The following is a 27,790-nucleotide window of genomic DNA, read 5'->3' as shown; positions in this document are numbered from 1 at the left end:
TCAGGACAGAAGAGACATGGAGCTCCTGGATCACGTCTGGTGGAGGGAAACCAGGATGACCGAGAGATTGGAGCCTCTCTCATGAGGACAGGCTGAGGGAGCTGGGCCTGTTCAGCCTCAAGATGAGACAACAGAGAGGGGACCTCATCAGTGTCTGTCAGTGCCTGAAGGGAGGGTCTTAGAGGATGTTTCCAGGCCCTGCTCAGTGGTGCAGAGCAATGGAACAAGAGGCAATGGGCAGAAACTGATGCGCAGGAAACTCCACCTGAACATGAGGAACAACTTTTTTACTGTGTGGGTGAGCACACCCTGGAACAGGTTTCCCAGAGAGGGGGTGGAGTCTCCCTCACTGGAGATAATCAGGAACTGTCTGGACACAATCCTGTGCCTTGTGCTCCGTCATGACCCAGCTTGATCAGGGAGGTTGGGCCAGGTGTGACCGCTGTGGTCCCTTCCAATCTTTCCCATTCTGTGACCCTGTGAAGCAAATTTATTCTTTCCTTGGCCTAGTGTTCCCAAGCACATGACTTTTGGAATAAGCAATGTTCACCTGTACAAAAGAAAGTGTTTACTTTCTTTTTACAGTAAACACAATGCTCCTAATTTAATGCAGGAGTAACCTCTTGTCCACAGGACGAGGCTGAATTTGCTATTTTGTAATTTACATGAGTTGTACCTAAGCAAATTCCTTCAGCCATCTGCCACTAGTCAATAAATCCTTTTTTAATTTCCATTAATTCTTGTTAGAAAGATTGAAGAAATCCACCCATCTGTTTGATAGAAACATTATATCCACAGGAAAAGCACATTGAATATTTTATCATTGTTTGCTTTGGGGTGGGGGAAGATTATCTAGAGCAACTGCAGTAATGTGTAGGAATGTTCAATGTGCAGTTCTTAGATAAAGCTTGCGTATTAATTCATTGAGTAAATGAGGAATGAAATATTCTGATAGTCAAGAATTCAGTGCCAATACAAGAGTGCAAGGACTCATTTGCTTTTAACATAGTTGATCCTACTGTAGTGAGTAAATGAACTCACTTAACAAGTCAGAAACCATCAAGGAAAATTGAGTGGTAGAGAAATAGAAATGGGTAATGGAAAGAGGTAAGTGATCATATTCTGTGAATTTGCCTTTAGAATATAAGTTCTTCTGAACTGATAGCATTTATATTTGCTGAGCATGACATTTTTAGCATTGAACAAATACTAATCTAAATAAATTGGACCTGATTTTCATGTCAGATGGCAAAAGGACAATAACAGAAACCACATCTGTTTAGAGAGCTGCTCTCTAGCAGCCCATTTTTGTTGCTGACCAAATACTTCTGTTCTGACAAAATATTTTTCTTCATATCTGACAATATCTAATGCACACCAATAAATAGTTATATGACATATGTCTGGTGAAATTCTGCTTAGAGGACTACCTTTGACAAAAAAAAAAAGTCCCCATCAGTATTGTGTGATGAGAAATAGCTTTGAAGGAAAATATTTACTATAGATTGTGTTCCAGAAGGTCATACCATGGCAGCATGCCTTGATGATGAGATAAAAGAACACTCAAATAACTGGCTAAATATATACCCACTTGTGAATCCTAAACTGGGAAAATTTTATGCTAAGAAGAGTTTCTGAGTGTTCCTCAACTCTTTTGCTGAGATATGCAACATAAAATTACTTTATGCTCAGATTTCAGTTCAGAATCCTATATCTGAATCTGACCCTTTGCAAGGAGATTGGTTGGCAAAGTGACAGTTGCAGCAGTGGTAGTGTTTTGTTCAGCATGAATTGCATTATATACTTATTTTTAATGTATATGTTGAAATGGTGTATTTCAGAAATGTTTGTTACTTGGTATGTGCTTTAGCTTCAGTAGTATCTATTGAGGGTGTTCTGTGCTCATGAATGGCTAAAGAAGTTGGTGTGTCTGCTCACATCCTTAATTTAGTCTTTCTGTCCTGATGTAAAATATTAATTAAAAAGTTTAGTGGTTGTAGTTTTTTTTTTAATCAGACCTACTTATAAAAATATTTTTCCTTTTCATGATGATTTTCTTTTTACATGTCTGGTCTCTTTTTCCCCTGGGGTAAAAATAGAATGATAAATTTGGTAACCTGCTTGTGACCTTCACAGGTCAGGAATTGCTTGGTCTGCTGTTCATAACAAACCTGGCACGTGTGGATTTAGGAATTTATTCTGCTAAGGCTTTTTTCATCTTCCTTTTTCTAAGTGCCTTAGAGCTGTCTAATGGTAACCTAGAAGATTATACCCAATTAAGGTATAGACGGGTTTCTCAGTTTATAGCCAGACTGTCTGCTCTCAGCACCTGAGCTGCACCTGAGCTTGTGCCTTGTAATTAAGAGGCTTCCCCTGTGAAAGCCGCGGGTGTTGATGTGAGCCAGCGAATGGGTAAGCCTGCAGAGGCAGAGGTGTCAGTGTCATGCCATCACTGTGCCCCACTGCCTGCTAAGGAACGTGGCTTGGTGAGGCTGTCTCACTTTTTTGCAGTATGCTTTTAGGCCTTTCACACTGAAATCTTTTCCGGTTCCTCTGCTTCAAATTCTTGTTGCCCTCCGGCTCCTGTTCAGGATCTGAGGCTGAGCCTGCGAAGATGCCTCAGGGATCCCTCTGAAGCCTGGGCACTCAGTCAGGCTTAGGAAGGCTGCCCCCACCTTCTGTAAGGTCAGATCTGCTTTATTTTTAGGAGTGCAGCTGAGAATACAGTGTAATTCACTTTGCTGACACACACTAATTTACTGAACATGAGAATTGAGGAAAAATGCTCTCTTCTTAATGAGATAATTTTTGTTACTTAGAATAGTTTGAAGTTTGGGTACACACCTCCTGTCTCTCGTGATACATAGTATATCCAAATAGAAAATGTCCTTCATGGGGTTGAAAAAATTTATTTATATTATTCTTAGACTTGAAAAGCCCTTCCAGAAGAAACCTCTCTGTGCATTTACGTAAAAAATTAAGCAGTGAATTTGGTGTAGGGGATAGGTTCATATTAAATAACAATTTCCACCTTCATTAGTGTGTCTTCTCAAATTAGTTACTTTTTTCAGAAGGACTTGTGACGCTATGAAGCTGACCATGTATTGAGCATTTTATCTCAAATGCTGTCCCCAAATTCTTGACCATTTGTTTTGGTGGATTTTTGAAGAATAACTGATGTTTTTAAACCTCTTACAAGTCAGAAAGGATGAAGCTGCTTTGAAGTTTTACAACATACTTCAGCTGACCCACAAATATAACTAGATAGTCCTTTTCTGGAAGATAGCTACTGTGGTTTCTTGCAGTTTCTCTTTACTCACACAGCTGTGTATCCCTGCTGAATTAGCTATCATTAACAGCTTTTAACGAAGGTTACTGTTCCTAGGTGGGACTCAAAGTAATTTTAATTGGTCAGGCATTTCTTGAAGTCACTAAAGTTTTGAATTGAAAAATAGTGGCAGTTTCTTAGAGTTTTAAAGAATCATTAATTTAACAAAAAGAGCTCTTAAAGAACTGCCTGTCATGTGCCCTTGCTTTCCAGCCTTTTCCTATTTATTCCAGGGTTATGTTATGGGTAGTATATGCAAAAGGGGCCATGTTGCAATTTACATGCTGGTGTATTTTCCAATTTATTACAAGGCTGAAAATATTTCTCAATCATAAGCATTTACAAAGGTAAATGCACAGGTTCTTTGCATCTCAGAATTTTGGTTACTGGTAATTTAATTTGGTTAAAATTTACTGTCTGTTTGAGACTTCAAAAATATATTTCTGTATCTGTGGGAGGATCTTGACTACCTCTCCTCTCAACAGAATGGGTGAAGTTGGAAGGCAAGATAAGGTTATTCATTAAAAAGATGATAATCTGTATCTAAATGCTGTTCATTTTATTTCCTGCCAATACATATAATGTATTAATTATTTCTGAGAAATATGGAGGTGAGAATTTTTGGATTCATGTTTTCTCTTAAAGCAAAACAGAATCCAGAATGAGCCCCCTGTTAACCCACATCCAAAGACAGCTATATTTACAATTCTAGAAAAGCAGGACAGCAAATGTATGAATGACTTTTAACATCTCAGTATTTATCCAGTTTAAGGGTTATTTTTTAATTTCTAAGAGACAATTTTATGTCCATTCTCACCACTTCCTCTTTATTATATAGGGAATGTAGAAAAAGAAGAGAAATAAAGATTGAATTTCATTTTCAAGGTTATTTGCAGAGTAAGTCTTTTTGGAAAGCCTTAATCTGGCTACCTTCTTTCTGCTTTTTCAGTGCTACTGGAATGTCTTGTAAACATAATTACTCTTACTAGTTAATTCCACTCTTTTCTCAGAACAGGAATAATAATAGTAGTAGTGTTAGCACTAGTAGTAATAATAATAACAGCAGCAATAACATTCTTTGCCTCTATTACATGAATGTTGTGGTACCCATTGGTTGTAAAAGATAGAATTCAGTCTCCAAGTCAGATGGCAGACTAAATTTGGGTTACTTTCACTGGTAGGAAGCTCTGAAAACTACCTAACTTGAAAATAATCTCAGAATTAGGATAATATGAAGCTCTTTTTCACCTTTTTTTTTTTTCCCTCTTCTTTCCTTTTCAGTTAAGGTCTAGAGGTAAATTTAGGTTGAACCTGCATAAATTTACAAATCCTTAAAATAAGGTTTTCATCCATTAACACGCGTGGTGCATATCACAGTACAATCTTCTTTCCAGTGTACTGCTTTTTCTAAAGACTTCAGTCTTTAAATCAGTTTTGTATTCCTAAGGATACAGGAATTAAAGGACTTCAAGACTAATAGTAATTAATACACGCCTTTTATTTCTAGACAAGGATTTTTGAACATTTGTGTTGTGTGTCTTATTAGTTACAATGAGAAAAGTCTGGTGCTAGTATGTGGAATTCAGTCAGGCTGAATCACTAGAGATATTGTCACCACTTTTCAGTGCATATAAAATATGTTTTACACAGTATGCATTTTCCATGAATTTCTTGTACATTATTTTTCAACTAGAACAAGTCTATAAAAGTAGAATATAGTTTGAAAAAATCCACTAGGTAATCTGATAGTAGTAGTACAATTGTATTTGTGCATTTTCTGTCATGTATGGAAAGGGAATATCTTTTTTCAAAATAATAATTTCTTTACCATGGTGTTGTTCAATATAAGAAAATAAAATTGAGTGAATTTTATCTAAATCAAATCTGTGCCTGCTATTTCAAGCAACTAGCTAAGATGAAATTTATAGATCGAGTTTGTTTCTAGAGCTTTTTAAATGAGTTTGTGGATTTAATTTCTATTTAGTACAAAAATAAGAGCTGAGGATACTTGTTTATAGCCCCAATTATTTCTGTAGAACAGCTAGTACTTTATTATAGTGTTCCCGCTGTGTTCCTGTTTTTCTGAAACAACAAAATATAGCAGCAGCTAAACTTGTTCTGCAATGGTATCTTAAGCAGTGTTATGCAGATACGATTTTCCCATGCTTAACAGGGTAATTTACACCTTTACAACATTAAATGGTTTAAACAACTCATCTTTTATCTTATTTGCATTTGAACCAGGCTGTTGTTTTGTTATCATTAGAACACATAAGTATACATATTTATATACACACTCTGTTTCTGACATCATTTCCTAACGTATTTTCTCTGGAACTGTAATAGCAGTATTACATGTCAGGGGGTTACTTTTCATTTGCATTTAATGTTTAATGTATCTATTCTTATTTGTTAACCTGTTTGACATTTTCACCTGTTGTTAAGCAATCTGAAAATTGAAACAAAAGTGTTTTCACAATAGATTTGTGTGTGAAGTTTGAAAATTAGTTTTCCATTATATTTAGGAAGAATCTGAATGTAATGATTTCTTTAATAGCTTGGTGGAAAACTTGGCCCTTTTCACTGGTTTTCTTTCACAGTTAAGGGTCTTTTCAGTACGCAGATGTTAATTTAATTCAGTCACTGAAAGATTCTCTGCTCTTGGAATTTGCTCTCATGGCTCCTTCTTGATAAACCAGCTGAACCTGTATGGCATCAAGACTGTGCAGAAACTTTACAAAATTTGTGGTGATGGAGAATGTTTTAGTATGGTGTGAGATGAGAATCCGCCTAAAGAGAAATACCCCAAAAGACAGCCTATAATCTTCTTTTTCATTCAGAATTTGTTTTTAGAGACTGGAAGCCTATTTACATCAAAGTCCAAGTTTGAAAGGAGGAAAACAGAAACAGCAGATGTGGAAATAACACTTCTACAAATAGGCAAGAATTGTATCCCTTTTGCAGGTTGCATATTTTGAAATCTTACACTAACTCTCTTCATTTATCTTTGAACAGGAGACATATAGAATGAAAACTGTCAGTTTACATTATCTATTGTGAGGGGATAGATGTACCCAGTTGCTCTGTGGCACATGCTAGTTGACAGGTTGAAAGTCCATATTTTAAAGTGTTGGATGTTATTTTATGATTGCTGTCATGTTTCCATACGTAAACCAGACCACCTATTTTAGAGATTTTATATAAAATTTATATAAAAATAATTCTGTATCAAAACACGTATTTTTAGGAATTCAGGAGTATTAAATTCAAATATTGATCTATTTTCTCTAGGTAGCCTATTCTGTGACTGTGAAAGAAAAGAATGATCAAAACACTTTTTAAGGATGACTGGTCAAACTTTGTGCATAATTTGAGACCTTTGCAAGGTTCACACTACATCTCTAAATACAAGTCTGGTTATGTAGGCCTGGCTTTTCTCTTGCATTGATTTACACCACTAACTTCAAGTAGGAGTCTGAGTAGAAATTCAGACACAAGTGTGTGTGATGCCAAGTTATTGTTAATTTTTGGTTCCACATGTATACACACACACACATAAAACTGAGCCTACTTTTCTTATAGCAAAAGACTGAACGTAACAACTTCTGCTATTTGCAGCAAACCCCAACTGTGCTAAAGGTGAAATAAAGGAAAAAGTGGGCATAGGTGATGGTGGACAAGAAATAGAAATGGAGCAACAGAACTGTCTTCTTTTTCTTTCATCCCCCTAAATTTTAGTACCTTTTTCGTTTGGCTTAGCCCAGCCTTCATTCCTTACCTTCATAAACGTATTAATACTCCATGTTTCTGGGAAGCTTTTGGGAAAAGGAAGATTATGGCTTATTACTTCATCTGTTTCAGTAGCTTTCTGTTTCTCTGTTTGTGTTTAATAAGAGAGAGCCCTCTGATACATGCTTCCTAAGAAGCAGAAGTAGAATTCTGCATAGATTTTTCTGGTGAGGCTTACATTCCACAAGTGTTTTCTTGCTGGATGTGGAATGCTTTTTTTTTTTTTTTTTAATGTAGGCCTATAGCGTTTTACAGCTTTCATAGCATCGCTTAAGATACTTCAAGTCAAAAATTGTTTAAGCCCTGTGGGAGGAAGCTAACAGCAGCAATGGTTGCATTAACTCTACTAGAGGGGAAAATAAAATGCTGCATTAAACTTCTGTCTCAACCTTCATTTTTAATAATGCCTTCCTTTGGGACATACTTATTTTCTCTTTTTGTCTCTCAAATTTCTTTTAAGGAGGACAAGGAAGCCGAGATTATCTTGTTAATGTTATGCATTAATGTTTACTGATGAAACAGAAGGTTAATTTTTTTTAAGATGTATGAAACAAAATAGAAAACCTGATCTAAAAGCTTGAGCTGGATACAAGAAAAAAACCGAAACCCTTCAGTTGTAAAATGCACTCATTTTCATCTCTTCTTTACCGTGGTATAATACCTCAAAGTAAGCATGAAAGACATGAGTAGTTCTGAGAAGTGATATCACTGCATGAAATCAGTGTGGATTTGAGTTGTTTCACCACAGGGTCAATCCTGTTGAAGAGTCCTGTATTTTCCAGTTTTAGACTAGCACTGCTTACAGTGTTTATGGTGCTAACATGCAGTCCATACAATCCCAACATTCACTGTTTCCTCAGCTGTGTAAAATGATGTTTTGCTCATTACTGCCAACCTGCTAGAGCTTTCAAATGCCAGCTTGAAGGTGAAAGTTTATATGACCTATTTCCTTCCATCCAGAGATCTGTGATATAACAACTACTCTGCATTAACAATCAGAACAATAACACAGATCACTACCCCAAAAGCTGATTTCAGTACTTTTTGTAACTGATTTTCAGTTACTTTTTTGGTTAATCTTAATGCAAATTTATTACAGCTTCTGCTGTCTCTTAAGCTAAGTGGCATTTCTCTAAGGAAGATCTGAATAGTATATCTGAACTATTGATTGTTTAGGCAGTGAAAAGCTGTTTATATGTATCCCCAGATAAGTCTGGACACCAGACTTGAGCCAATATGTGGAATTAAGGGATATTATTACTTTTGTCTTATGAATTTTAGTTTTGAAAAGTTGCAGTGGTTAAGGACATTTTAACTGGGGGTATCTGAGGAAAGGACAACATTATTCCTTATTTGCAAAGTACAGCTAAGGCTTTGAAAATCTAGATTAATTTCTGTTTTATATACCAGCTATAGTAATTAATTAGAAGTATTTTTCAAGGACAATAACAGATATTGCTTTAAACTTTTGTGTTTGTGTGCCTGTCTCTCTATAATTGCATGGTTGGTTTATGTGGGAGCTATTTTTATATGTATATTCCAAAACAATAGAGAGCACTGTTGAACATTCTTAAAAATTTTTGTAGCTATTTAAATCTATTTGCACAACAGAATTGAGTAATTGAAGTCCTTAACACCTAAGTATCTTGACTTTGGCAGTAATGCTGAATTTAGATTTAGATAATTGTATATGTCATTAGAAAGTTTGGATGGATGCTGCACAATAAGACTGAAAGCAGCACATCTGCTGTGTGTAAATTACCCAGCCCCCCAGTCCTCCCAAAAAAACCAAAAACCCAGAAGCCAAACACAGATTCAAAATGTCTTTTTTTTTTCTTTCTTTCTTTTTTTTCACTACGTCTGAATGTGTAAATCTGAGCAGCTGTTGGGCCAAAATTTGTAGGCCTGAAATCTCCTGGGTTTTTTTAAATGGTAGAAAATTCTCAAATTCTCACTTTTTATTTAAAACGTGACTTCAACAGGGAAAAGCTTTGATGTTAATCCCTGTTTATTTCCTTTGAGTGTAAAAGTTTTCCTCTCTACCTGCCTCGGACTCTGGGCCATAGGTCAAAATTTAGTTCTATTGCATGGGTGAGATTGTTTCTCTTCTAAGTCCAGAGCTTCAGTGGGACCAAAGAATAAGGGTCAAAACTTTTGACCTCCAGATTTGGAAGATATGAGTTTTATATTCAAAAATAAGATATTGTGAAATGATATCTGACTTGAAGTTTCTTTCAGATAAACCTGAGCAATTTCGGTGTCTACAGTGTCCCTTTATTTGTTAGGCCTACAAGTAAAAGTACAACTTTCATGCTTTAACTATAGACAGATGTTGAGGAATAGATGAATTAATGAAGACCTTCAAGTTTCCCCTTATGTTATGTTTGAAATTTATTGATATCAGATATGTCCATGTGAATGTGCATATGAATGTGTGTGTGCATATCTGTATAATTTTCTGTATGTATGTGTGTATATATATATAATCTTGGATTAATTTCTCATGTTTGCTCCAAGCAGTATAATTTGTGATTTTGCAGTGAATTGTTTTGGTTAATTAGATTATTCTGAATATGTTCAGAATGTAGAAGGTTAGAAGTTGCTGCTTATCAGGTCTATTCCATTTCCTACAATCTGATTTATGCATATATCTGTTTTGGATTATTTAAAACTGCTCATATGAGATATGCTTCACTGAAAACTGGTTGCCATGTCTGAAAGATCCAAAGTTATTTTAGTTTTAAAAGAATAATGTGGAAACTGTTTGTGCTATATAGATATAGATAAAAATCTATCAATAGATAGAGATAAAACACAGTGTAAAATCACAAATAGCTCAGAATCAAATTGTATCTCAGCAGCTGATGTCTTTTGTAGGGATAAACATGCTGTGAATATTAGCTTTCTGACACAGGGGTTGTTCTGCTAAATGGAGTGGCTCAGGCAAAGAAAAGCTAAAGTGTTAACCTGACCATGAATGTGGTGAAAGAACTGAGAAATCAAATGGTTTGCTTTATTGTGTTTTTTAAATATGTGCATTCTTTTCTTCTTTCTGTATATTCATGTTTTTCTAAAAACTAAAAAATACAACAATCTGATATCTGACTTTGGATGTAAGGAGTGTTCCCTAAATTATTAACTTAGCTGATTCTTTATTATTTTTCTGTAGGTGATAAGAATGTGTATGTTCCTTTCCCACATTTTCATGAAGAATTAGTTAATTTTGTGATAATTTTTGTCGTACAAATTAAGCACAACTAATTGTCAAACAGAACTTCTTTTTCTGTTTTAGGCAGATAGCAGCATTCAATACTGTCTAGAAGGACAGTAGCACTCAAAATCTAACTTTGAGCTGTTTCCTAGGTAACAGAGATACAGCTATAAAACTGTAATATACAGCTAATATTTCAATTTTTCTACTATTTTTGAGTTTGAATGAATTAAACCCTAAGAATATCGCTATTTCAGAAAGAGCAAAATATGGAACTGGAGACCTGCACTTAGATTCCATTGTGTTTGTCCTGTCACTTTTAGGTTCCTGGACATCTTCTATGATTGCATAAACAATGGCTTAAAACTTGTGAAATAAATCATGGTAGAGGGTTTTTTTTTTACTGAGGGTTTTTTGTTTGTTTTGGGGTTGGTCGGTTGGTTTTTTGGAGAAAAACTCTTGTGTAGTAGAACTGGTGCTTTCCATGAATGAAACTAACAGGAAAGCAAATTTTGTGTTTTCTTTTTCTATTATTACTTGGATTTTTTTTTCAGAAAATAAAGATTTATTTTCGTAGGAATTCTTGTTCAAAAGTGAAAGAAAAAATTACTAAAAAATGGAATTAAGTTAGTAAATTATGTACATGTCAGTTACCCTTTCATGTATGTAGCTAATTATATAGAATTTAGTAGGCCTTTTTGGAAGTAATATAATGTAGTGTATTCCCAGTAGTTTGTCTTTCTCAATTTCGTTAAGCATAAATTACTTTTCCTCACTACAAAGGTTGACATACTAATCCCCATTTACCATTCATGTGTCATTGAGACAACTATTTCACAAATAACGCTTACTAAATTACAACATAAATAAAGCAACTGAGTTTTTCTCTCTGCTCCTACTGCAGCCTGGGGGAGGTCTCTTGTAAATAGAGCCTCATTCCTGTAATTTAAACATCAGCTTCACACTTCCTCAAATATTGCAGTAAAAGGCAATCATGACAATGAGAAGCAATTTGTTAATGAAATTGTGGCCTGTGTTCACTAAGAGTCTCTCAGTGTTTCCTTGTGATTCCTTTATCTGTCAGTAATATCCATCCATCATGCTTGTCCTTAAATTATAGATGTTGGTGTAAAGACTACGTTCAATTATGTATGAAATTGAAAAGTTTTTAGTGTAGTATAGCTGTGGGGACCTGGTTTACCTCAACTTTAGTTAGCTGAGATCATAAACTGACAGTTCATCTCTCACTGGCTTCAAGTGAACTGCTAAAATTCATAGTAATATTTAGAAAGTGGGTGTTAGATCAAAATATACATAATATAATATTTCTAACGGATTACTTTGCTAAATTTATGAATGAAATTTTTTCTACAGGAAGTACCCAAACTTGTGGCATTAGCAGTCTCTCAGATTATTTTGTAATGGACAGCATTTATGTTTTTTATTAAAAAATAATACAAATAATTTTCTCCTCTGGTAAAATGTATAAATGGTTTATAAGCATGCAATATGTAAGTGCTCTTATAGGACTATTATACTAGCTACAGAAGTTTGTGCTGTGCAAGGAGAAGCAGAAATGTCATGGAAAAGATATTTTCTGAATTCTTCTCTCTCTCTGAACAGGTGTTGTGACAGAATATATTAGTTCATTTTTTCTTAAGTTTTAGGTGTAAAGGTAATGTTTAAAGTACATTAAAATGTCTTTCCTGGACTGTGATCAAACTTCTTTTACAACTTTTTTCCATAAACTCTATTTGGAGTTAAAAGTTAGAAATGCAACTAATTACTGCAATGTTTTTCATGATCATGTGATACATACATTTAATTGTTTTTCTTCTAAATTTGCATTACTTGTAAAATCACTCATGGAAATATTTGTGCAGTTTGCACCTAAGTTGTCCAGAATTTATAATTAAATAATCTTCAGTATTCAAATGTACATTGGCATTATTATTGCCTTTGTTGAGATGAAAACCTCTTTTCAATTCCTGGTCAGTCATTAAAGGGACAGGCATGGTTCTGTGCTTGAAGGAAGAAAAAACTCATCAGTGTGAGTTTCTCTTTTAAACTCAGACATGAAGCAAGTTTTCAGCGCTCCTGTGACAAATCCATGATTTAACAGGTGTTATTAAGAAAACTAACTCTTTTACTATGTTCTGTATCTGTAAAGAATAGCTCTTTGCAGTTTTAAACTTGCAGAATGAGACTGATCATTTTAGGGGCTAAAATCTAAATGTGGTAGCTAGCTCTGATAGCCATGCACTAACTAACAAATAGGATTTGTCTTGTCTTCCCTGCCATCCCTGCCATGAGTGTAGGCAAGATGCTGTCAGCCATCACCTGCAGCCAGACTGTCTTTTCAAAGGCACCACAGCCAGAAAAGTTTTCTATGGGAGACAAAGATGGTACTTGTTTTCTGGCCCAGTCTCTTGGAGTTCACCCAAATGAATTAGAGTATGTTCAAGTTAAGTGCTCTTTTCCCTCCCCACCACCTGGAGCCTGCATCCCTTCAGATGGCAAGGTTTGCTCACTGCAGCTTCAGAATGCCTGAGGAATAAACATGTTTCCCTACTGAGTATTTCTGCATTAGGCCCCTGAAAAGCAGTCACGCAGAACTCAGCTCTCACAAATTGTATGGCCTCAATCTTCATGCCCCCGGCAGATGAGGACAAATATGCAAATACTATGCATAGCTTAGGCTGTCAGTTAAATACAACTTGGGTCTGTGTATTTCTGTTACTTAAATAGCTGTATAGCAGTTGGTGGCTTTTAGAAAAACCAAAACAAAAAAGGCTAGAGTGGTTTTGATTCCAAAAGCCATTTTTTCTTCCATGATTTAACATCTATCATAAATCCTTCTCTTCTAGATCTCAGTCTTTCTAAGATAGTGAGAAGCATTTACAAACTTTTTCCCTATCTGCCTTTTGTAATGTCTGTGCACATGCTTACAGTATCACCATAACAATGCACATGCCATTAAATATACCAAAATAATTAATTCCAGTCCCATTCATATAAATTAGATGATTCTTAAAAGATCCACTTAGAAAAAAGCTGCCTCCACAGTTTCCACGAGGTAAATAGTTTCTCATAAATCCATGTAACTTCAGAATAGTAACTAAAAAGATGATTACAAAATTTCTTTCTTTGCTAATCAATATATTGCTCTAGTCTTGAGTCACTGCTTTAAGTTAAATATTGGCTAAATGCGAATATACATCTGCCACAAATACATGGTGTTAGGCTGGTACATATTTGCATGTCTCATCTTATAAAAAGCCCTTTCAAAATCCTAAGGTTATCATAATAAAAAGCACCAAAAAACTCTTTGAAACTGTTTCTCTATCTAGCTTTAAATATGCAGCAACTGACATAAGAAAACACCAGGCATACATTATTTTGTGGTTTGCTTTAAAATAAGTACTGACTGTAATCATTGTATGCAAGACATTTCTGTAACATTTTCCACTTTATGGAGGACTTGATAATGAAAGGAGTAAATCAGATCTTGTCAAAGATATCCTTTCCCTTCCTTTTGCAGCCCCACCTTTTCTTGTTCAAATAAGCTTGCTATGTCCAATAAATGAAAAGGTAGATAGCTTATGAGCACTAAAGAGTAATTTCTTCTTTCTGAAGTCAAATATTATTATGAAATATATACAGTATATATTTTTCTGTCATTTTTGCAGAGGTTTTTGCATACATTTATATGAAAAGCTTTACTAGAGGTAAAACTTTAATAAATCTTGGGATGCACATTTAAAGAGTGATAAATTTATAAAGTCCAGGCTTGGAAACTGATAGAAGTTTCCTTAGTTTCTATAAAAAGAAAACTTTGTCTAAGAAAATATCTAAAACTGCAATACTTTGTTTTTGTTTTAATTTGAAGTCCAGACAAAGAAATGTTATGGTTCAAACTATTACAGAATTAATTTCTCATCTCTTAAAAGAACCCTGTTTGTAGTGCTATATGCTTTTTCATGTTTTGGGTTTGGATTTTTTACCTTTAAACTTTTAATAGGAAATCAAGTTCCAAATAGTCTTGTTTTGTGTGTTTTCTTTTTAGGGGATAAATGCAAACCTGCTGAATATACTGAAGTGAAAAATATGTTACTGGATCTACAAAACCAGAGATACATTGCACAATCAAAAGATAGATCTGTTGGTGAGAAAATGGCATTAAAGAAACTTCTTACAGATCAAATGTTCAATTATTTTGATTCAGACAACAATGGACTTGTGGATACTAACGAGTTATCTCAGGTAAGGTTTATTTTTGTTTCTATTAGCCCAGTGACTATTCAGATGTCTTTTTCAGGATATGTACAGAGGGAATGTAATTTGGAAAATGTGAGTCTCTGAGATGGAAAACTTAATTTGAGAATTTTTGAATGGCTAAATTATTCACAAATTCTGTAGTGATTATTTAGAAATTTGAATATAATGCTTTGAATTATACTGCAGTGTGTTAGAGCACTCTAGGCTGCTGTGACCATGAGTTGTTTTATTATCCATGGCACACTATTATCAAGTCCAAGTGTATAGATGTATTGTAGAAGTTGAAAACAATTAAAATAATGAGATAAATCACTTCTGTAATACTAAAGAAGTGTTGCTGCTTTATCTTAGGGCTAGAGAAGTGCAGAAGAAATCTTGCAAAGAGAGTTCATGGTGATCTCTAAACAGAAAATTTTAACTAATAACAGATCTAAACCAGTAATTGCTTTTCTGGTAGGCATAGCAGCACTAGCCTTAATCTACTTGAAAGGATTGATTCTATTAAAGAGTGTTGACTGGGCAAATGTACCTTGATTACTAGAAACCTAATCATGGCTAAACTGTATTCATGAGTCTAATACTAGGCAGCTGATTAAAATTTTTAAAAATAGCAGTTTTTAGATGTGAGTGTTGAACATTATCCTGTAATGGATATGGCAGTGTTGCATGGCAGTGTTATGAGATATGCTGGAGTTATCATTTCCATACAGCTAACTTTGAAAGTTTTAGTTGCAATTCCAAGGACCAGAGGGTGATTGCAAATATAGCTATCATGTCAACTACTAGTTCACTATTTCAAAAGATTGATTTAAAAATATTTTTCTGTACTTTTCCAATATTGATTTTTCCTGCAGCTTTTAGAGTCTTTCAGAACTTCAACTTTTAAGGGACTTTGATGCCTGTATATATCTTACAAATAATAATTTATCTATGAACACACTATATGAATAGATAACGTAGATAGGAATCACATTTATAGATTTGCAAACTATATTTAATTCTTCTCTCTTCAGTTGCTACATGTAAAGTTTTCCTTTTTGTATGTACATTAAATATAGTTTTAAAATATAATAATAATAAAAAAAATCTTCCATTATTTTGTTTTCAAACTTTCTATGCATACTTTTCCCAGCATACTTTTTTTTTCTATAAAGAGGAATTTATAATGGCACATCTAAAGTAGTTCTTTTTCACAAGTATGGAAACAAGTCCTCTTCAAGCCCCAAATATGTGGGTTTTGTTTTTGCTAAAACTCATTGCAGAAACATCAAATCATTCAACCTACAGATGAATGCAAAGTAAATTCACTGTCAGTGTTGTTTGCACGTTACTGTATGGTTTGGAAAGGTGGATACAAGGGAGTCAGTGAACCCCATGAGAGACCCGTGCTGGAGCAGTGAGATCCTGAAGGACGGTGCTATTTGGAAGGGACCAGTCGTGGAGCAGTTCAGGAGGAGCTGCATCCCATGGGAAGCACTCATGTTGGAGCAGTTCATGTCTCCTGCAGGAGAAGCCTGGAGGAGATGTTCCTCTGAGGAGGAGGGAGTAGAAAAGGGAACGTGTGATGAACTGGCTGCAGCCCCCATTCCCTGTCCCCCCGCTCTGCTGGGGAGGGAGAATATAGAGAATATTTTCAGTGAAGTTAAGCCCCTTGGAGGAAAGGAGTTTTTATATTTAGTTATATTTCTCATTTATCTTACACTTGTCTGATTGGTGTTGAATTCAGTTAATTTGTCCCCAGGCTGAGTCTGTTTTGCCCATGACAGTAACTGGTGAGTGATTGCTCCCTCACTTTATCTTGGCCCATGAAACTTTCATTTTCCAGTTAGTGTCAACCATCCACAGGGAGACATTACCCTACTCGTGAAAATGTTCTCAGGATTAGGAGAATTTTTCTCAGTTGTGCTCACAGTCAAAATTTTAAAATCTGCAGAGTTGTCATAAATAATAGCTCCTGTCTGAATTTTAAATGTAATCATATTAAGGGGATATGAAAGGAAACATACTTGCTGTAGAAAACAAGGACTCCTGAAGTTAATTTATGTTCACGTGAATATTGAATTTCAGTTTATAGTGCATCTTAAATTTTACATCTCGTCAATCTTGCTGTGCAATCAGGCCCTTGGATTGCATTTATTATTTCATAGGTGTCCATATAGTCATCCTACCTAATGTAAAATTGAAATTAATCAGTTGGAGATTGGAAATGGTGACAGCAGCATTCCAATTTTATTGATGTATTTTGGAACAAAAGTCATAAGGTTATTGAATTTGCATCTTGATGCAAGAGAAACAAGTATTTTTCTCCCCCAAAAAGCAAAAGTAGTATTCTTCTTAAAAACTATTTCAAATACTAAGAAAGGTTTGAGGTGTTTGGAGTTGTTTTTTTGGGTTTTTTGTCTTGTTTTGGGGTTTTGTTTTGGGGTTTTTTTAAGTATTTTGAGAATTATAGGCAATACATTAAAAATTGGCAGACTATTTTTTCCTACTGTTTGAACAATTCTAGCATCTGGGTATAATATTTTTCATGGCTTTGTGGTCCAATACAGAATTGCAGCTAAAAAAGAATTTTAACTCCAATACACTGGGTAAATGTAATAGGAAAGCAGTGGGGTTACATAGCTCCATGCAGGCTCAATGGACATTTTTTCCAGTATAAATTCTTCTTTGCCTTGACTGCTTTAATTGCTGCATCTGACTCATTTAATGTTTTAGTTTCCAAATCTTGTATTGGCAAGTGAGATGTGGCTTGATTTTAAAAGGACTTATGAATTCAAACTCTTAGGCAGGTCTGTTTTGAGAAGTAGGTACAAACCAGAGAGAGTATCTATCTTTCCAAACTGAGACCTGTGAAACAGGATTCTCATCATCTTCATCATCTCTGAGCAACGTGTCTGCAAGGTTTCCAGTAAGGTGAGGTGGTTCCTTGCAAGTTTGGTTTGTTTTTAAAGCACTTCGGCACATTTTAAATTAATCCAAAATAATGGAAGGTAATTGAATCTTCTGGTTAGCTATGAATTTTCAGTTGTTAACAGACTCATTTGTTTATCTATTTTATCTTATGGAAAACGAAACCGGAATTTAATAGAAATTTGTAAATTAAATACCAGTGTTTCTATCACTGTAGACTGCTTGATTACTGTGTATTGGTTTTGCTGTATAAAAGAGGAAAAAGCAGAAGTGTTATGAGTAGGCATAGGAATAAAAAGTGTTTTTCCAGTTATGAATGCAGTTATTCTACTATGGTGGAACTGCCATTTTATAAGCAGTAAGCCTTCTCTAGTTGCCACCAGTGAAAGATGCATAAGCTCTAAAAATGTTTCATTGCTTAGCAATGAAAGTCAAGGTTCTTTTTGAAGGAAGAATTGTGTGAACTGAAATAATCTATACTTGATTAGACTTAGTGGGTTTTTTAAAATTTATGTCCTACACTAGTGAAATAAGAAAGCAACATTTTACAGAAAAGAGAAGTGACATAGCCTGAAAGCAAGTTGAATTATTATTATCATTATAATAATGAATAATAATAATAATAATAATAATAATAATAATAATAATAAATTTTCCACTTCCTTTCCCTCCTTTCAGTTATCAGGTTTTAGATTCAAAAGAAGAAGTTAGCATCCTTATTTATGAACTGCTATTTGTAACTTCAAATACCCAAATATATTTCTTTTGCTTACCACCTTAAAGTAGGAAAAATGGAAAGACATTACATTTCTATAAAAACTCATCCTTACTTCTGCAAAAACAAAACTATTTTGGTTTTATTTCTGTATTAATGATAATGCTTTTGCACTTTATGCCAGCCGATACTTCATGGGACTTTTTTGTATAGGTACAATTATATAAATTGCATCTCTCTGTCTGACTTTGTTTCTTAAACTGATCAAAATACTTGGTTGGACCCTGGCATTTAAATTTTTACCTTCATGACTTCTGATTTTGCATCTAATCAGTGCTGTTATTAAGAGTTATTTGGAGGGCTTGGAACTCAGAGGAGGGATGATGAGTCTATCTCCTCTTTGTGTTTTTAATCAACTCTGGTTTTGACTACATGCTACATAGGCAGAAGAAAATTTTGTATATTGAGTTATAGTTCTATTTATTTTCTGCCATTAATTAGAGACATGTTATTTAGCTTACATTATCTATTTTTACTGTCACTAATCTAGGAAAAAAACCAAAACATGTGCTATATTCCATTCTAGGTTCAAAACAAAAATAAGAACCCTCTAAGAGACTTTCAAATTGAGAGACATTAAGACTCTCTTAGGGATGAGTACTGAGATAATGCTTACAAACACTGTGAACTCCATACAAACTCCAACATCTTGATCTTTCTTAGGTGCCTTTGATTTTATCGAGTAGCAGTATTTCCCATTCTATTCTTGCAGGCTGTAAAGGAAGCAGGAGCAAGCTTTATTTCTTGAAAAGAATCTTCAAAAGGACTGGCACAATGGTGCAGGATTTTGTTTGCACTCATTGTTTTATCTTGGTTAAGTCCAGAGCCACAGGCTCAGAGTGGTGGTGGCTCCAGGTTTAATTCTGAGATGTAGAATTTTATCCAGCCTATGTACGTGGCCCTAATACCTATTCTGGTCTTACACTGTGAGCTAGGCATTTATGGCATTATATTTGCAGACACCTAAGGACACATTTACATCTTCCTAGTCAGATTAGGTTTTCCCTCTGCTAAATGCAGAATTGGAAAGGCAGGGAAATGTGGCTCTCATTGTAGTAGTTGGCAGAAAGGCATCTCATATCTGAGCTATCTAACTTGATCAGTTTGGGATAGTATTGAGGTAATACCTTTAAATGCAATTGAGCACTTGCCTTTGTAGGTCACTATCTGTGGGTTTAGCAGTTCTGGTGTCTGCTCGGGGATCTCTGTGTCATTCTGTGATGCACAAGTCCTGTATCTTTACATATATCAAAGGTATCACACTACTATAAATAGAGGGTTGTGTTGCTGCCCTACAGAACTTGGTGGTAAGCAATAGGAATATTGATTTAACTAGATTAACAGAAGCTAAAGCAAGGAACAATTTACCAACCTTTATTATCAATTTGGTTTCTTTATTAATCAATTTTTTTAATTTATAAAAAGTTATACGGCTGTGGAAGATGGGGGAACAAGTAATTGAACCCTCCTTATGCAGTCAGAATTAATTTGGAGCACAGTTTTCACAATGTCTGGTGTTTGATGTGCTTAGTGTTTTATCAAGCCCTGAGTGGCACTGTTGTGATGAGGTACTTGTTTTTAGGGAAGATGGATGCACATTAACTGAGGGACCCTGTTTGATTTAAAGGAAGTTTTTGTTTGTAGTTGTATTTATGTAGCATTTTCCTTGGGGAGGGAGGTACAAAAAGACCATTAATCACAGGCAAGCAAAAAAGCGCTGACCAATAACACTTCAGGTAAGGTGGGCTGATGAAGGATGTGTTGTGTTATTTGTCGTCTAGCTTCATAAGATCCACATATTTTTCATTTTGATTGTCAGAAATCAGATTAAAAGGAATGAAACAATCTATTCTGATGTGCAGTTTGTAATTTTTAACCAGATTGACTTTCCCAATCTTCTAAAATTTGGAGTTGTATTGGCTAAATTTCTGAGGGGCTCTGAACTGAGGTGACAGTATGGTGTTTCACAGGAAATAGATAATTGTGTGCTATATCTTTTAGGCATTTAATCTTTTCCAGAAAATGCAAATCCTTCCTCCATATTTCAAAGAGTATTAAATTCTAATGGAAAAATTTCATTTTTTGGAAAAGGCATCTTTAGTTTGAAAATCTCAGTGAATTTCTAAGTTTTCAGTATTTATAGGGTTTCATCATGAACCATCAACAGTTTTGCTCTATATTCATTGCTCTATATTCTGCCTTTTACCAGTTTATAATATTGAAAATAAATGCTTCATTGTCTTAATGCAAATTCAGACTAAGTATTGTGGGCATAAGTATTTGTGAACCTTCTCTGATTTATTTCCAACTTTTAAGTTTTAAACTTAAAAGTTGGAAATAAAATAATCCATGTTTGACCTGTACAGCACAATCATAAAATTGTGCAAACAATCTTAATCAGGCTTTAGCCTTTTTACTTTATTTCTAGGTTGTGACTTGCTAAAAATTTTGCCAGTTTTTCTTCTGCCTCGCTAAGAAATCATCATTTAGTTAAACCAAGGAGTAGGCAGCCTGGGTTGAAAGAATTGGCTTAAGAAAGTTTCCTTGTATTTTGCTCCTCTTCATGGACAGAAATTAATAGATTAATAGAATTTAAAATTTAAGACACGTTATTGGATCATCTGTGAAACACAAGTGTGATTACATGGTGGTATATCATATACATGGAATTCTATACTATTTGTCCTACACTTTTAAGTAATGTCTTGCAAAAAACTTCTATAAGGAAGTGTGCAACCTTAATTTGTCAGGCAGACATATTGGCTTTGCTGGAGTGTCATATGGCTTGTAACTTCATATCTCAGTTGATCTGCAGTTCAAGTTGCTACAGAAACAGGTAATTTTTCCAGATCCAAGTCCCCACACCCTGAGTTGTACCTGCTTCTGAGCCATATCTCATGATAGAATGTTAGTCTCCCTCCCCTTCAAAAGGAAAAGCCGAGCAACAACCCAAAAGTTCTGTGAAGGTTAACTTTTCTTCTGATCACAGAGTTGATCTGATCCACAGACCCCATTGGAGAACTGGGAGGTGGCTTGATCCTGCACAAGAGAATTCAGGTTGGAACAGCTCTTATATCAGGATACAGATAATTAAGATAATTATCTTAACACAGATAATTAAGATTAATTATCATATGAAATCCCTTCTCTATCTTCTAAACTCTATCCTCACAGACTCACAGGTTGGAGGGTTTATCAACAGTGAGCGTGTTTTCCAAAGAATTCCGAAGTATATCACCAGCATAAAAATGTCTGTACAAAAACAAACATTGAATATTTTATCTCTAATCAAAATGGTAGGCTTATTGTAGACAAAAATTGAGTAATTGCCAGGATGATAACATGTACCTGTCTGCAGTATCGTTATTTGAAATAGTAGAATCAATCCATCCAATATTTTTAAATTATTCTTAAAAAAAAATGTTACTTTTCATTTATACTTGGTCAGTTTAAACAGATAACAGATTTTAGATTGAAGAATGGAAGCTGAGAACATTAATTTTAAATTTAAAATGTGGTACTATAAAGGCAAGTGTTTTGGAGATTTAAAAAAGGTTTTCCTCAACCTTAGGTGTAAAGTTTCGTCTTTATTTGTACAGCTGAAGGTAGTGAAAGCAAGAATTTAAAACAATGAAACAATGAGAGGAACAATGCTTTTCATACTGAATATTCATGGCCTTGAAATTTCAGTGATTGCTAAAGTTTCCAATACACACCATTACATATTTAGTTTGTGTTGTATAACTGTAATGGGTTTAGAGTTACTAATTTTTCCCAGACTACACTTTTGTCCTTTATGTACCAGCTGCAAGATCTACACAATTTCATATTTTCTTAATTCACTTTAATGTGAACTCAATAAAAAGGCTTTTAAAGGATGGGAAGTAGTTAGCACTAATATTCAGGTAGCATACTATGTATTTTTAATTGATAATAGCAAAAGCTGGTTTTGTAGTGATTTTTCTTATCTTTGTAAATGGTTTTCATACTCTCTAATGTACTAAAAAGGTGATTATCCTTTATAATGCTTTTATATTATTATGTAGGAGATGACTTCTGGTAGCATAAAATGTTTGTGTCTTTTCCTCTAATGCTCCTGTTATTCCCTATTATTCTTTCAGGTATTTTGTGTTTGCATGAATAGTAACTGGACAAATTCCTTTGCAGAACAACTGAAACACAAAAGCCCCTGTATCCCTTGTTTTTCAGAAGATATTTTCTGTTGATATAAATATTATAGTGGTTTTGCAATTATCATAGGAGACTGATAAAGGGTTGGAAGAGTAATTACTGTACCTGAAATTAACTGCAGTTACATCCTTTTCAGTGCCTAATATAAAACTGTAAGCTGCGCAATGAAAAGTTGCATTAGTTTTGTCTCTTTCAGTTATGAGGTAACACTCCTAATACATGCCCCATATAATATGACAATTCTAAATCCCTCTCAGAATTTTAAAAATTCCTCAGCTGGAATCTAAGTAGATGTCTGTGACATACACAGACCTAAAACAAAATGGTGCATATATTTAAGAATGTTTCTCTGGGATAAGTTCATCAGAGTTAAAAATCTAACAGCTATTAATTTTGATCTATTGACAAATTGTATGTGTCCCCACTGAGAAACAGGAACCTTTTTAGGTCAACTACTTATATAACACGTTTTGGTAAGGTAATAGGCTTGCCAAAAGCCTGTAAGAACTTGATACAATTAGTAGGGTAATAAGAGTTTATATTAGCTATTTTTGGAAGCGTCTGTGTTTGGTTTCTGTAGGTTAGAAATTAGAAGAAAAAGACATTATGCCATTTATACTTGGGAAATTAGTATTTTAGGTGTATTTGAATGTTTTCTAATCACCATTCTTTGTACATATAAAGTAAAATCAGCTTTAAAATTCCCAGTGTCTTTGTAGTGCTTCAGTCTGTCTCCATTATATGCTATGTTCTAAAAAACTTCAGTGTCATTTCAGAGAGTCTGTCCTAAAGGTATTAACTTTAAAAAGTGTAATAAATAATTACAAAGTAACTGAAAATCCCTGACTTTACACAGCTGCAGTTAATTGCCCCACAGCAACCTTAAAATGATCTATTAAATGATTATTAGAAACAATTAATTATACCAGAGAACTCAAAGAGCTCAAATGTAATTTCATGGTTATAATTTTCTTGTCAGGTAATAAAACGGGATGAGCTTGGCAAGGAGCCGTCTGACTGCTCTGTTTTCGATTTGCTGAAATATGATGATCATAACAGTGACAAGCACCTAGATCTAGAGGAGTTCTACAGAGCTTTTCGTAAGTACCAAGACTAGCCTCTTCCTTGAGTCTTACTTTCTCTTTCTTTCTCTGTTTTTCTGAATGGTGGTTTTTGATTTTTGAAGCATGAAATGTTTGGATGCTGTACTTAAATTAGGGCAATTTAATAGTCATGAAACAGCAGAAATTTTTTTAGCAGAAACCAATGATACCCAGTAGCTTCCTGATTTATCAAGGAGTTTGGCAGTGGAGAATTCATGGATAATCTTTCTTGATGCCAACAAGCATTGATAAGTCTGTGTTGTGTGCAAGTGGCAAGTAGTGTGGTCAAGACATAATCAATGGAACTGAAATACCTTCCCACACCCTTTGTTTATGAGTGCTGGTAAGAGCATTTTTGACACACCCAGCAACAAATGTAATATTTCTCTTAGGTGCCTTGTGGCCTCAAAGGACACAGAAGGAGATTAAGATTTGGTGTGTTGTTTTGCAAGGTGTTTGTTCTCTGGATGCCAAAGGGGTCTCAGGACAAATGTGTGTAGTTTGGTCAAGCAAACAACTTGACCAAATCACTGGGTTAACAGACAGAAGGAAGATGTTAAGAGCTTTTATACAGTAATATCCATATATTTTGTCGTATCCAGATAAGAACTGATGATTTTTCACTCTTGTCTACCTCAAATTCAAGGTTCAATCTTAAAATCTGACTTTGGTTTAGAAGCTTTTGCTCTAAACTCAGTAACATGGCAGCACAGACGATCAAGTTTGTCCTAAATTCTTTTTATAATTACTTATCATAGGTTGACTAGTCCATTAATGTATCTTTATTTTGAGTAATTACAGACTGTTGCTTCTTATAGTTTATCTTTGAGCAGATGAACACTCAGCCACTTCAGGTGATGTCAAACGAAAAAGGGATATAAAATTGCTTCGTTTTAAACTATAAAGTAGTTAGTTGATATTAGAAAAAAAGAAAAAAGATGCATGGAAAGCAAAAAGAATAAACATGAAATGAATAATCAAGACAGACTGCCTGAAAGTACCTTAGTTTTTAATCATTGAATTATATTTTTATTTCTCTGAAAGTCTTTCAGAAAGTGTGATTTTATGACGCAGCTTAGCTGAACAAATGACTTACTGCTCCTAAAAATAACTTGATCCTGCTTCCTGAGGTTATCTGACTGGCTTTCTTGCAGTGCCCTAACAGTCACAGTCTCTCCTCTCAGTCACTTACTAAGTCAGCAGAAAAATATTCAGCCTCTACATCCCACCACAATCCTGTTGTGCGACCTGAATTGATTAAGTGAAGGGTCAGAACATAACTCATGCAAAAGAATTGTGAGCAGAACCAAGAAATAAGGTGGAGGAAGAAAATGGAAGCTATTAGGACATTGTGATGGTGAGGTAAATGAATTCATCTCCAGCAGCAAAACACTAGGAAATAACTTAATTTCTTCTTTAAAGGTTGTGATACAAGTTTGGCTTACAAAAATGTACACAATTATATAGCATCTGTAGAAAAACACATTAACTATGATTATGTGGCTAGGTATTGTACTTGTAGATTGTGATGAAGTGCATAGATGTAGAAGCTGATATAGAAGTCTTTATCATATACAGCAATCCAAGAAGGTTAAAGACATGTTTAAAGCATTAGCATGATTTTTGCAAACATTGTATTAATGGAAGCATAACATTGTTCTTCGAAATAAGACTTTGATGTGTCTCTGAGGGACTATTTTGTATAGTTGTACAACTCCAGACATAAGAATAGCTTTCTGTTATGTATATTTAATGGACTTTTGAATAATGAAAATAATTTCCATATGGTAAGCATCGCCTTAATATGAATGTTAATGAAAACATTAGATTATATAAGATTTGGAATCAGTTAGGTTTCTTTGTTGCAGTAGAGTAGTGGAGAAGACCCTATTTAAAATTAAAAGGCTATCTTAGAAGATGATTTCTAGAATAAGATTCGTTCTTCTATGTCATTAACAAAACTTAGATGTATTCATTGAATATTAAAAAATAAAACCTAAAACGAGCTGCTACTTTATTGCTTGGTGTGTGCCTAGAAAGCCAAAGAACTGTGACAAAGTATTAGGCTTTGTCATGAAGATAAAATAAATACTCTTGAAGTAAATTTGAGGATGAATCATAGTTCGATTTTCATTTTATCTTAAGACAGTTTGAAGTCAGTTAGTTTGACCTATCTCACCAGCGTAAACAAAAATTATATAATGCTATAAAAGTAAACTAAGCTAAGCAAAACCAAAACAAATTGAGTGTGGCACCTGGTCACTCAACTGGAGCTCTTATGGCTAAGCAAGGTGACACAAAGCCGAAACCAAGCTCTCCACACAAGCCATGCTAACCCGAGGTAAAGCAAATGTGGCAGCCCCTCTCCAGAGGCCTGTGTTGTTTGCCTATGGCAAAGCTGGTGACATGTTACTAGGAATGCCAAGCCTGGATTTACCAGGATAAAGAGAATTAATGTAGACATGGAACCAGATCCATGTATGAAAATGTACACAAGAGACAACAGAACGCATCTTCCACGCGCTATTCCAAAAAAAATCTCTTCAATTAAGCATCCACGTACAAAATAATTATACGTTTTAATTTTCCTCAATAAAGTCACATAGGAAGGTTGCAAATATTTCTTCCAAATACAAATAAAGCTTTTTTTTTCCCCCAGGATTTTCTTTAAGTACTTAATACTTTCAAGTTTACATTCTATTCTATTATGCTGTAATGATTTATTCTTTTTCTTATTATGCTACATTGTGATTATATGTTGTATCTTTAAAATTATCCCATTTTACAATATGGAAAAGATAATTTTTCACTTTCAAACATCTTGAGCAAATAGAAGGAAAAACATGAAAGTTTTTTCCAAATTATTTTCATAACTATCTAATGACTGAAAGATTATAACTGAGTAATGGTATTTCCAGGGGATTGTCTTCTAAAATATGATAGTGTTACTTGTTATTTAGAGACTTTTAAAAGACTGAGCCATTAATTCAAATAAAAAAATTCTTCTTGAATTTTTTGACCTCTTGCAGGATCCCATCAATTGAACTTGACAGTGTGTTTTTCATGTTTTTTTTTCCATTCCTTTACCATTATAAAGTACATATGGAACTTAATCTCAGTTCAATATCTGCTATTCCCAGTGGGCATGCCTCTATCCCTAATTGTAGTGAAGGGGTGGATTTGAGAAATGTCAAGTTCTTGTTGATGTTTGTGCAACTGCTGGAATATATGTTACTGACTTTTATTCATTCAAATTGGCAGTGAAGAAAATTCAGCTTTGTGATAATGGAGAAATTGATCCTACTCAAAGCTTCCACACAGAATTCAAAGGAGTTGTTTGTTTATTTTATTTGTGTAACAGAAATCTGAGTTGTATGAACACAGAAATGATAAGGCAAGGTGGTAGAGGTTGGGCAGGATGTTGGGGGTCACAGCACCACAGTTTTTATACATGGCAATACCACAAGGGTTCTTTTCAAGCCAGTTTGTACATAGCACTGCTAAAATATAAATTGTATAGTAGTTAACTTAAGTTTATTTGAATTTCATCAACATTAAACAAGTCTCATTTTCTAAAGGTAATTTTCCATCAGCATTTTCTATTGAGCATACAAGAACTTTTGATAAAGCTGGAGAAGGTGTGAGAAAAGGGATAAGGGAAATTTGTGTTCTCAACCTTGGCCTAAAACGGGGATAGTGATAATCAAGCATACAACTAGTGTACACTTTTCCAGCAGTGATTTGAAATACTATTTAAAAACACTTAAATAAGACTTGGAACACAGATAGGATTAAAAAATCATATCCATTGTGGTATTGAACAAACTGCTCCATTAAAGTAGTTTCTTTTTAAAGAATTAGGCAATTGCATTTTATTTAAATAGGAATGTCTACCTTTGGAATTAATTATCAGTTTTCTTTCATTAGCGTTTTCAGGTAGGACTTTTTTCATTGGCATAGTTAATTAGAAATTTTCCTCACAAATACCAGCAATTCTATTTTTTAACTTCAGCAGTAGAAAAGGAACAACCTTAAGGGCCAAGATGAAGCATAGGCTGTTTTGAAGGTATTAATATGCACATAATTCTATATCTATACATACATACATATACATGCTTGCTTGTATTCTGTGATTTACTTTTGACAGTCTCATTTCATCTGAAAAAATGGATACACATTACACTGGACAGTCATATGTAAATAAC

The 27,790-nt window shown here is 34.4% G+C and overlaps 1 protein-coding gene across 3 annotated transcripts in view; it reads left to right on the top strand.

Moving 5' to 3' along the window:
* The window catches only part of FSTL5 (follistatin like 5), a 377,325-nt gene that overhangs the window by 237,335 nt on the left and 112,200 nt on the right, over positions 1-27,790 (top strand). For all 3 annotated transcript variants that reach the window (XM_059470972.1, XM_059470973.1, XM_059470970.1), the window contains 2 exons: positions 14,395-14,591; positions 23,462-23,582. In XM_059470972.1, the coding sequence (XP_059326955.1) occupies positions 14,395-14,591; positions 23,462-23,582 (318 nt within the window). The remainder of the gene's footprint in view (positions 1-14,394; positions 14,592-23,461; positions 23,583-27,790) is intronic.

This window comes from Ammospiza nelsoni, chromosome 4 (assembly GCF_027579445.1).
Source record: "Ammospiza nelsoni isolate bAmmNel1 chromosome 4, bAmmNel1.pri, whole genome shotgun sequence".
NCBI classification, from domain to species: Eukaryota; Metazoa; Chordata; class Aves; order Passeriformes; family Passerellidae; genus Ammospiza; species Ammospiza nelsoni.
This window is presented reverse-complemented; position numbering and strand designations above follow the sequence as displayed.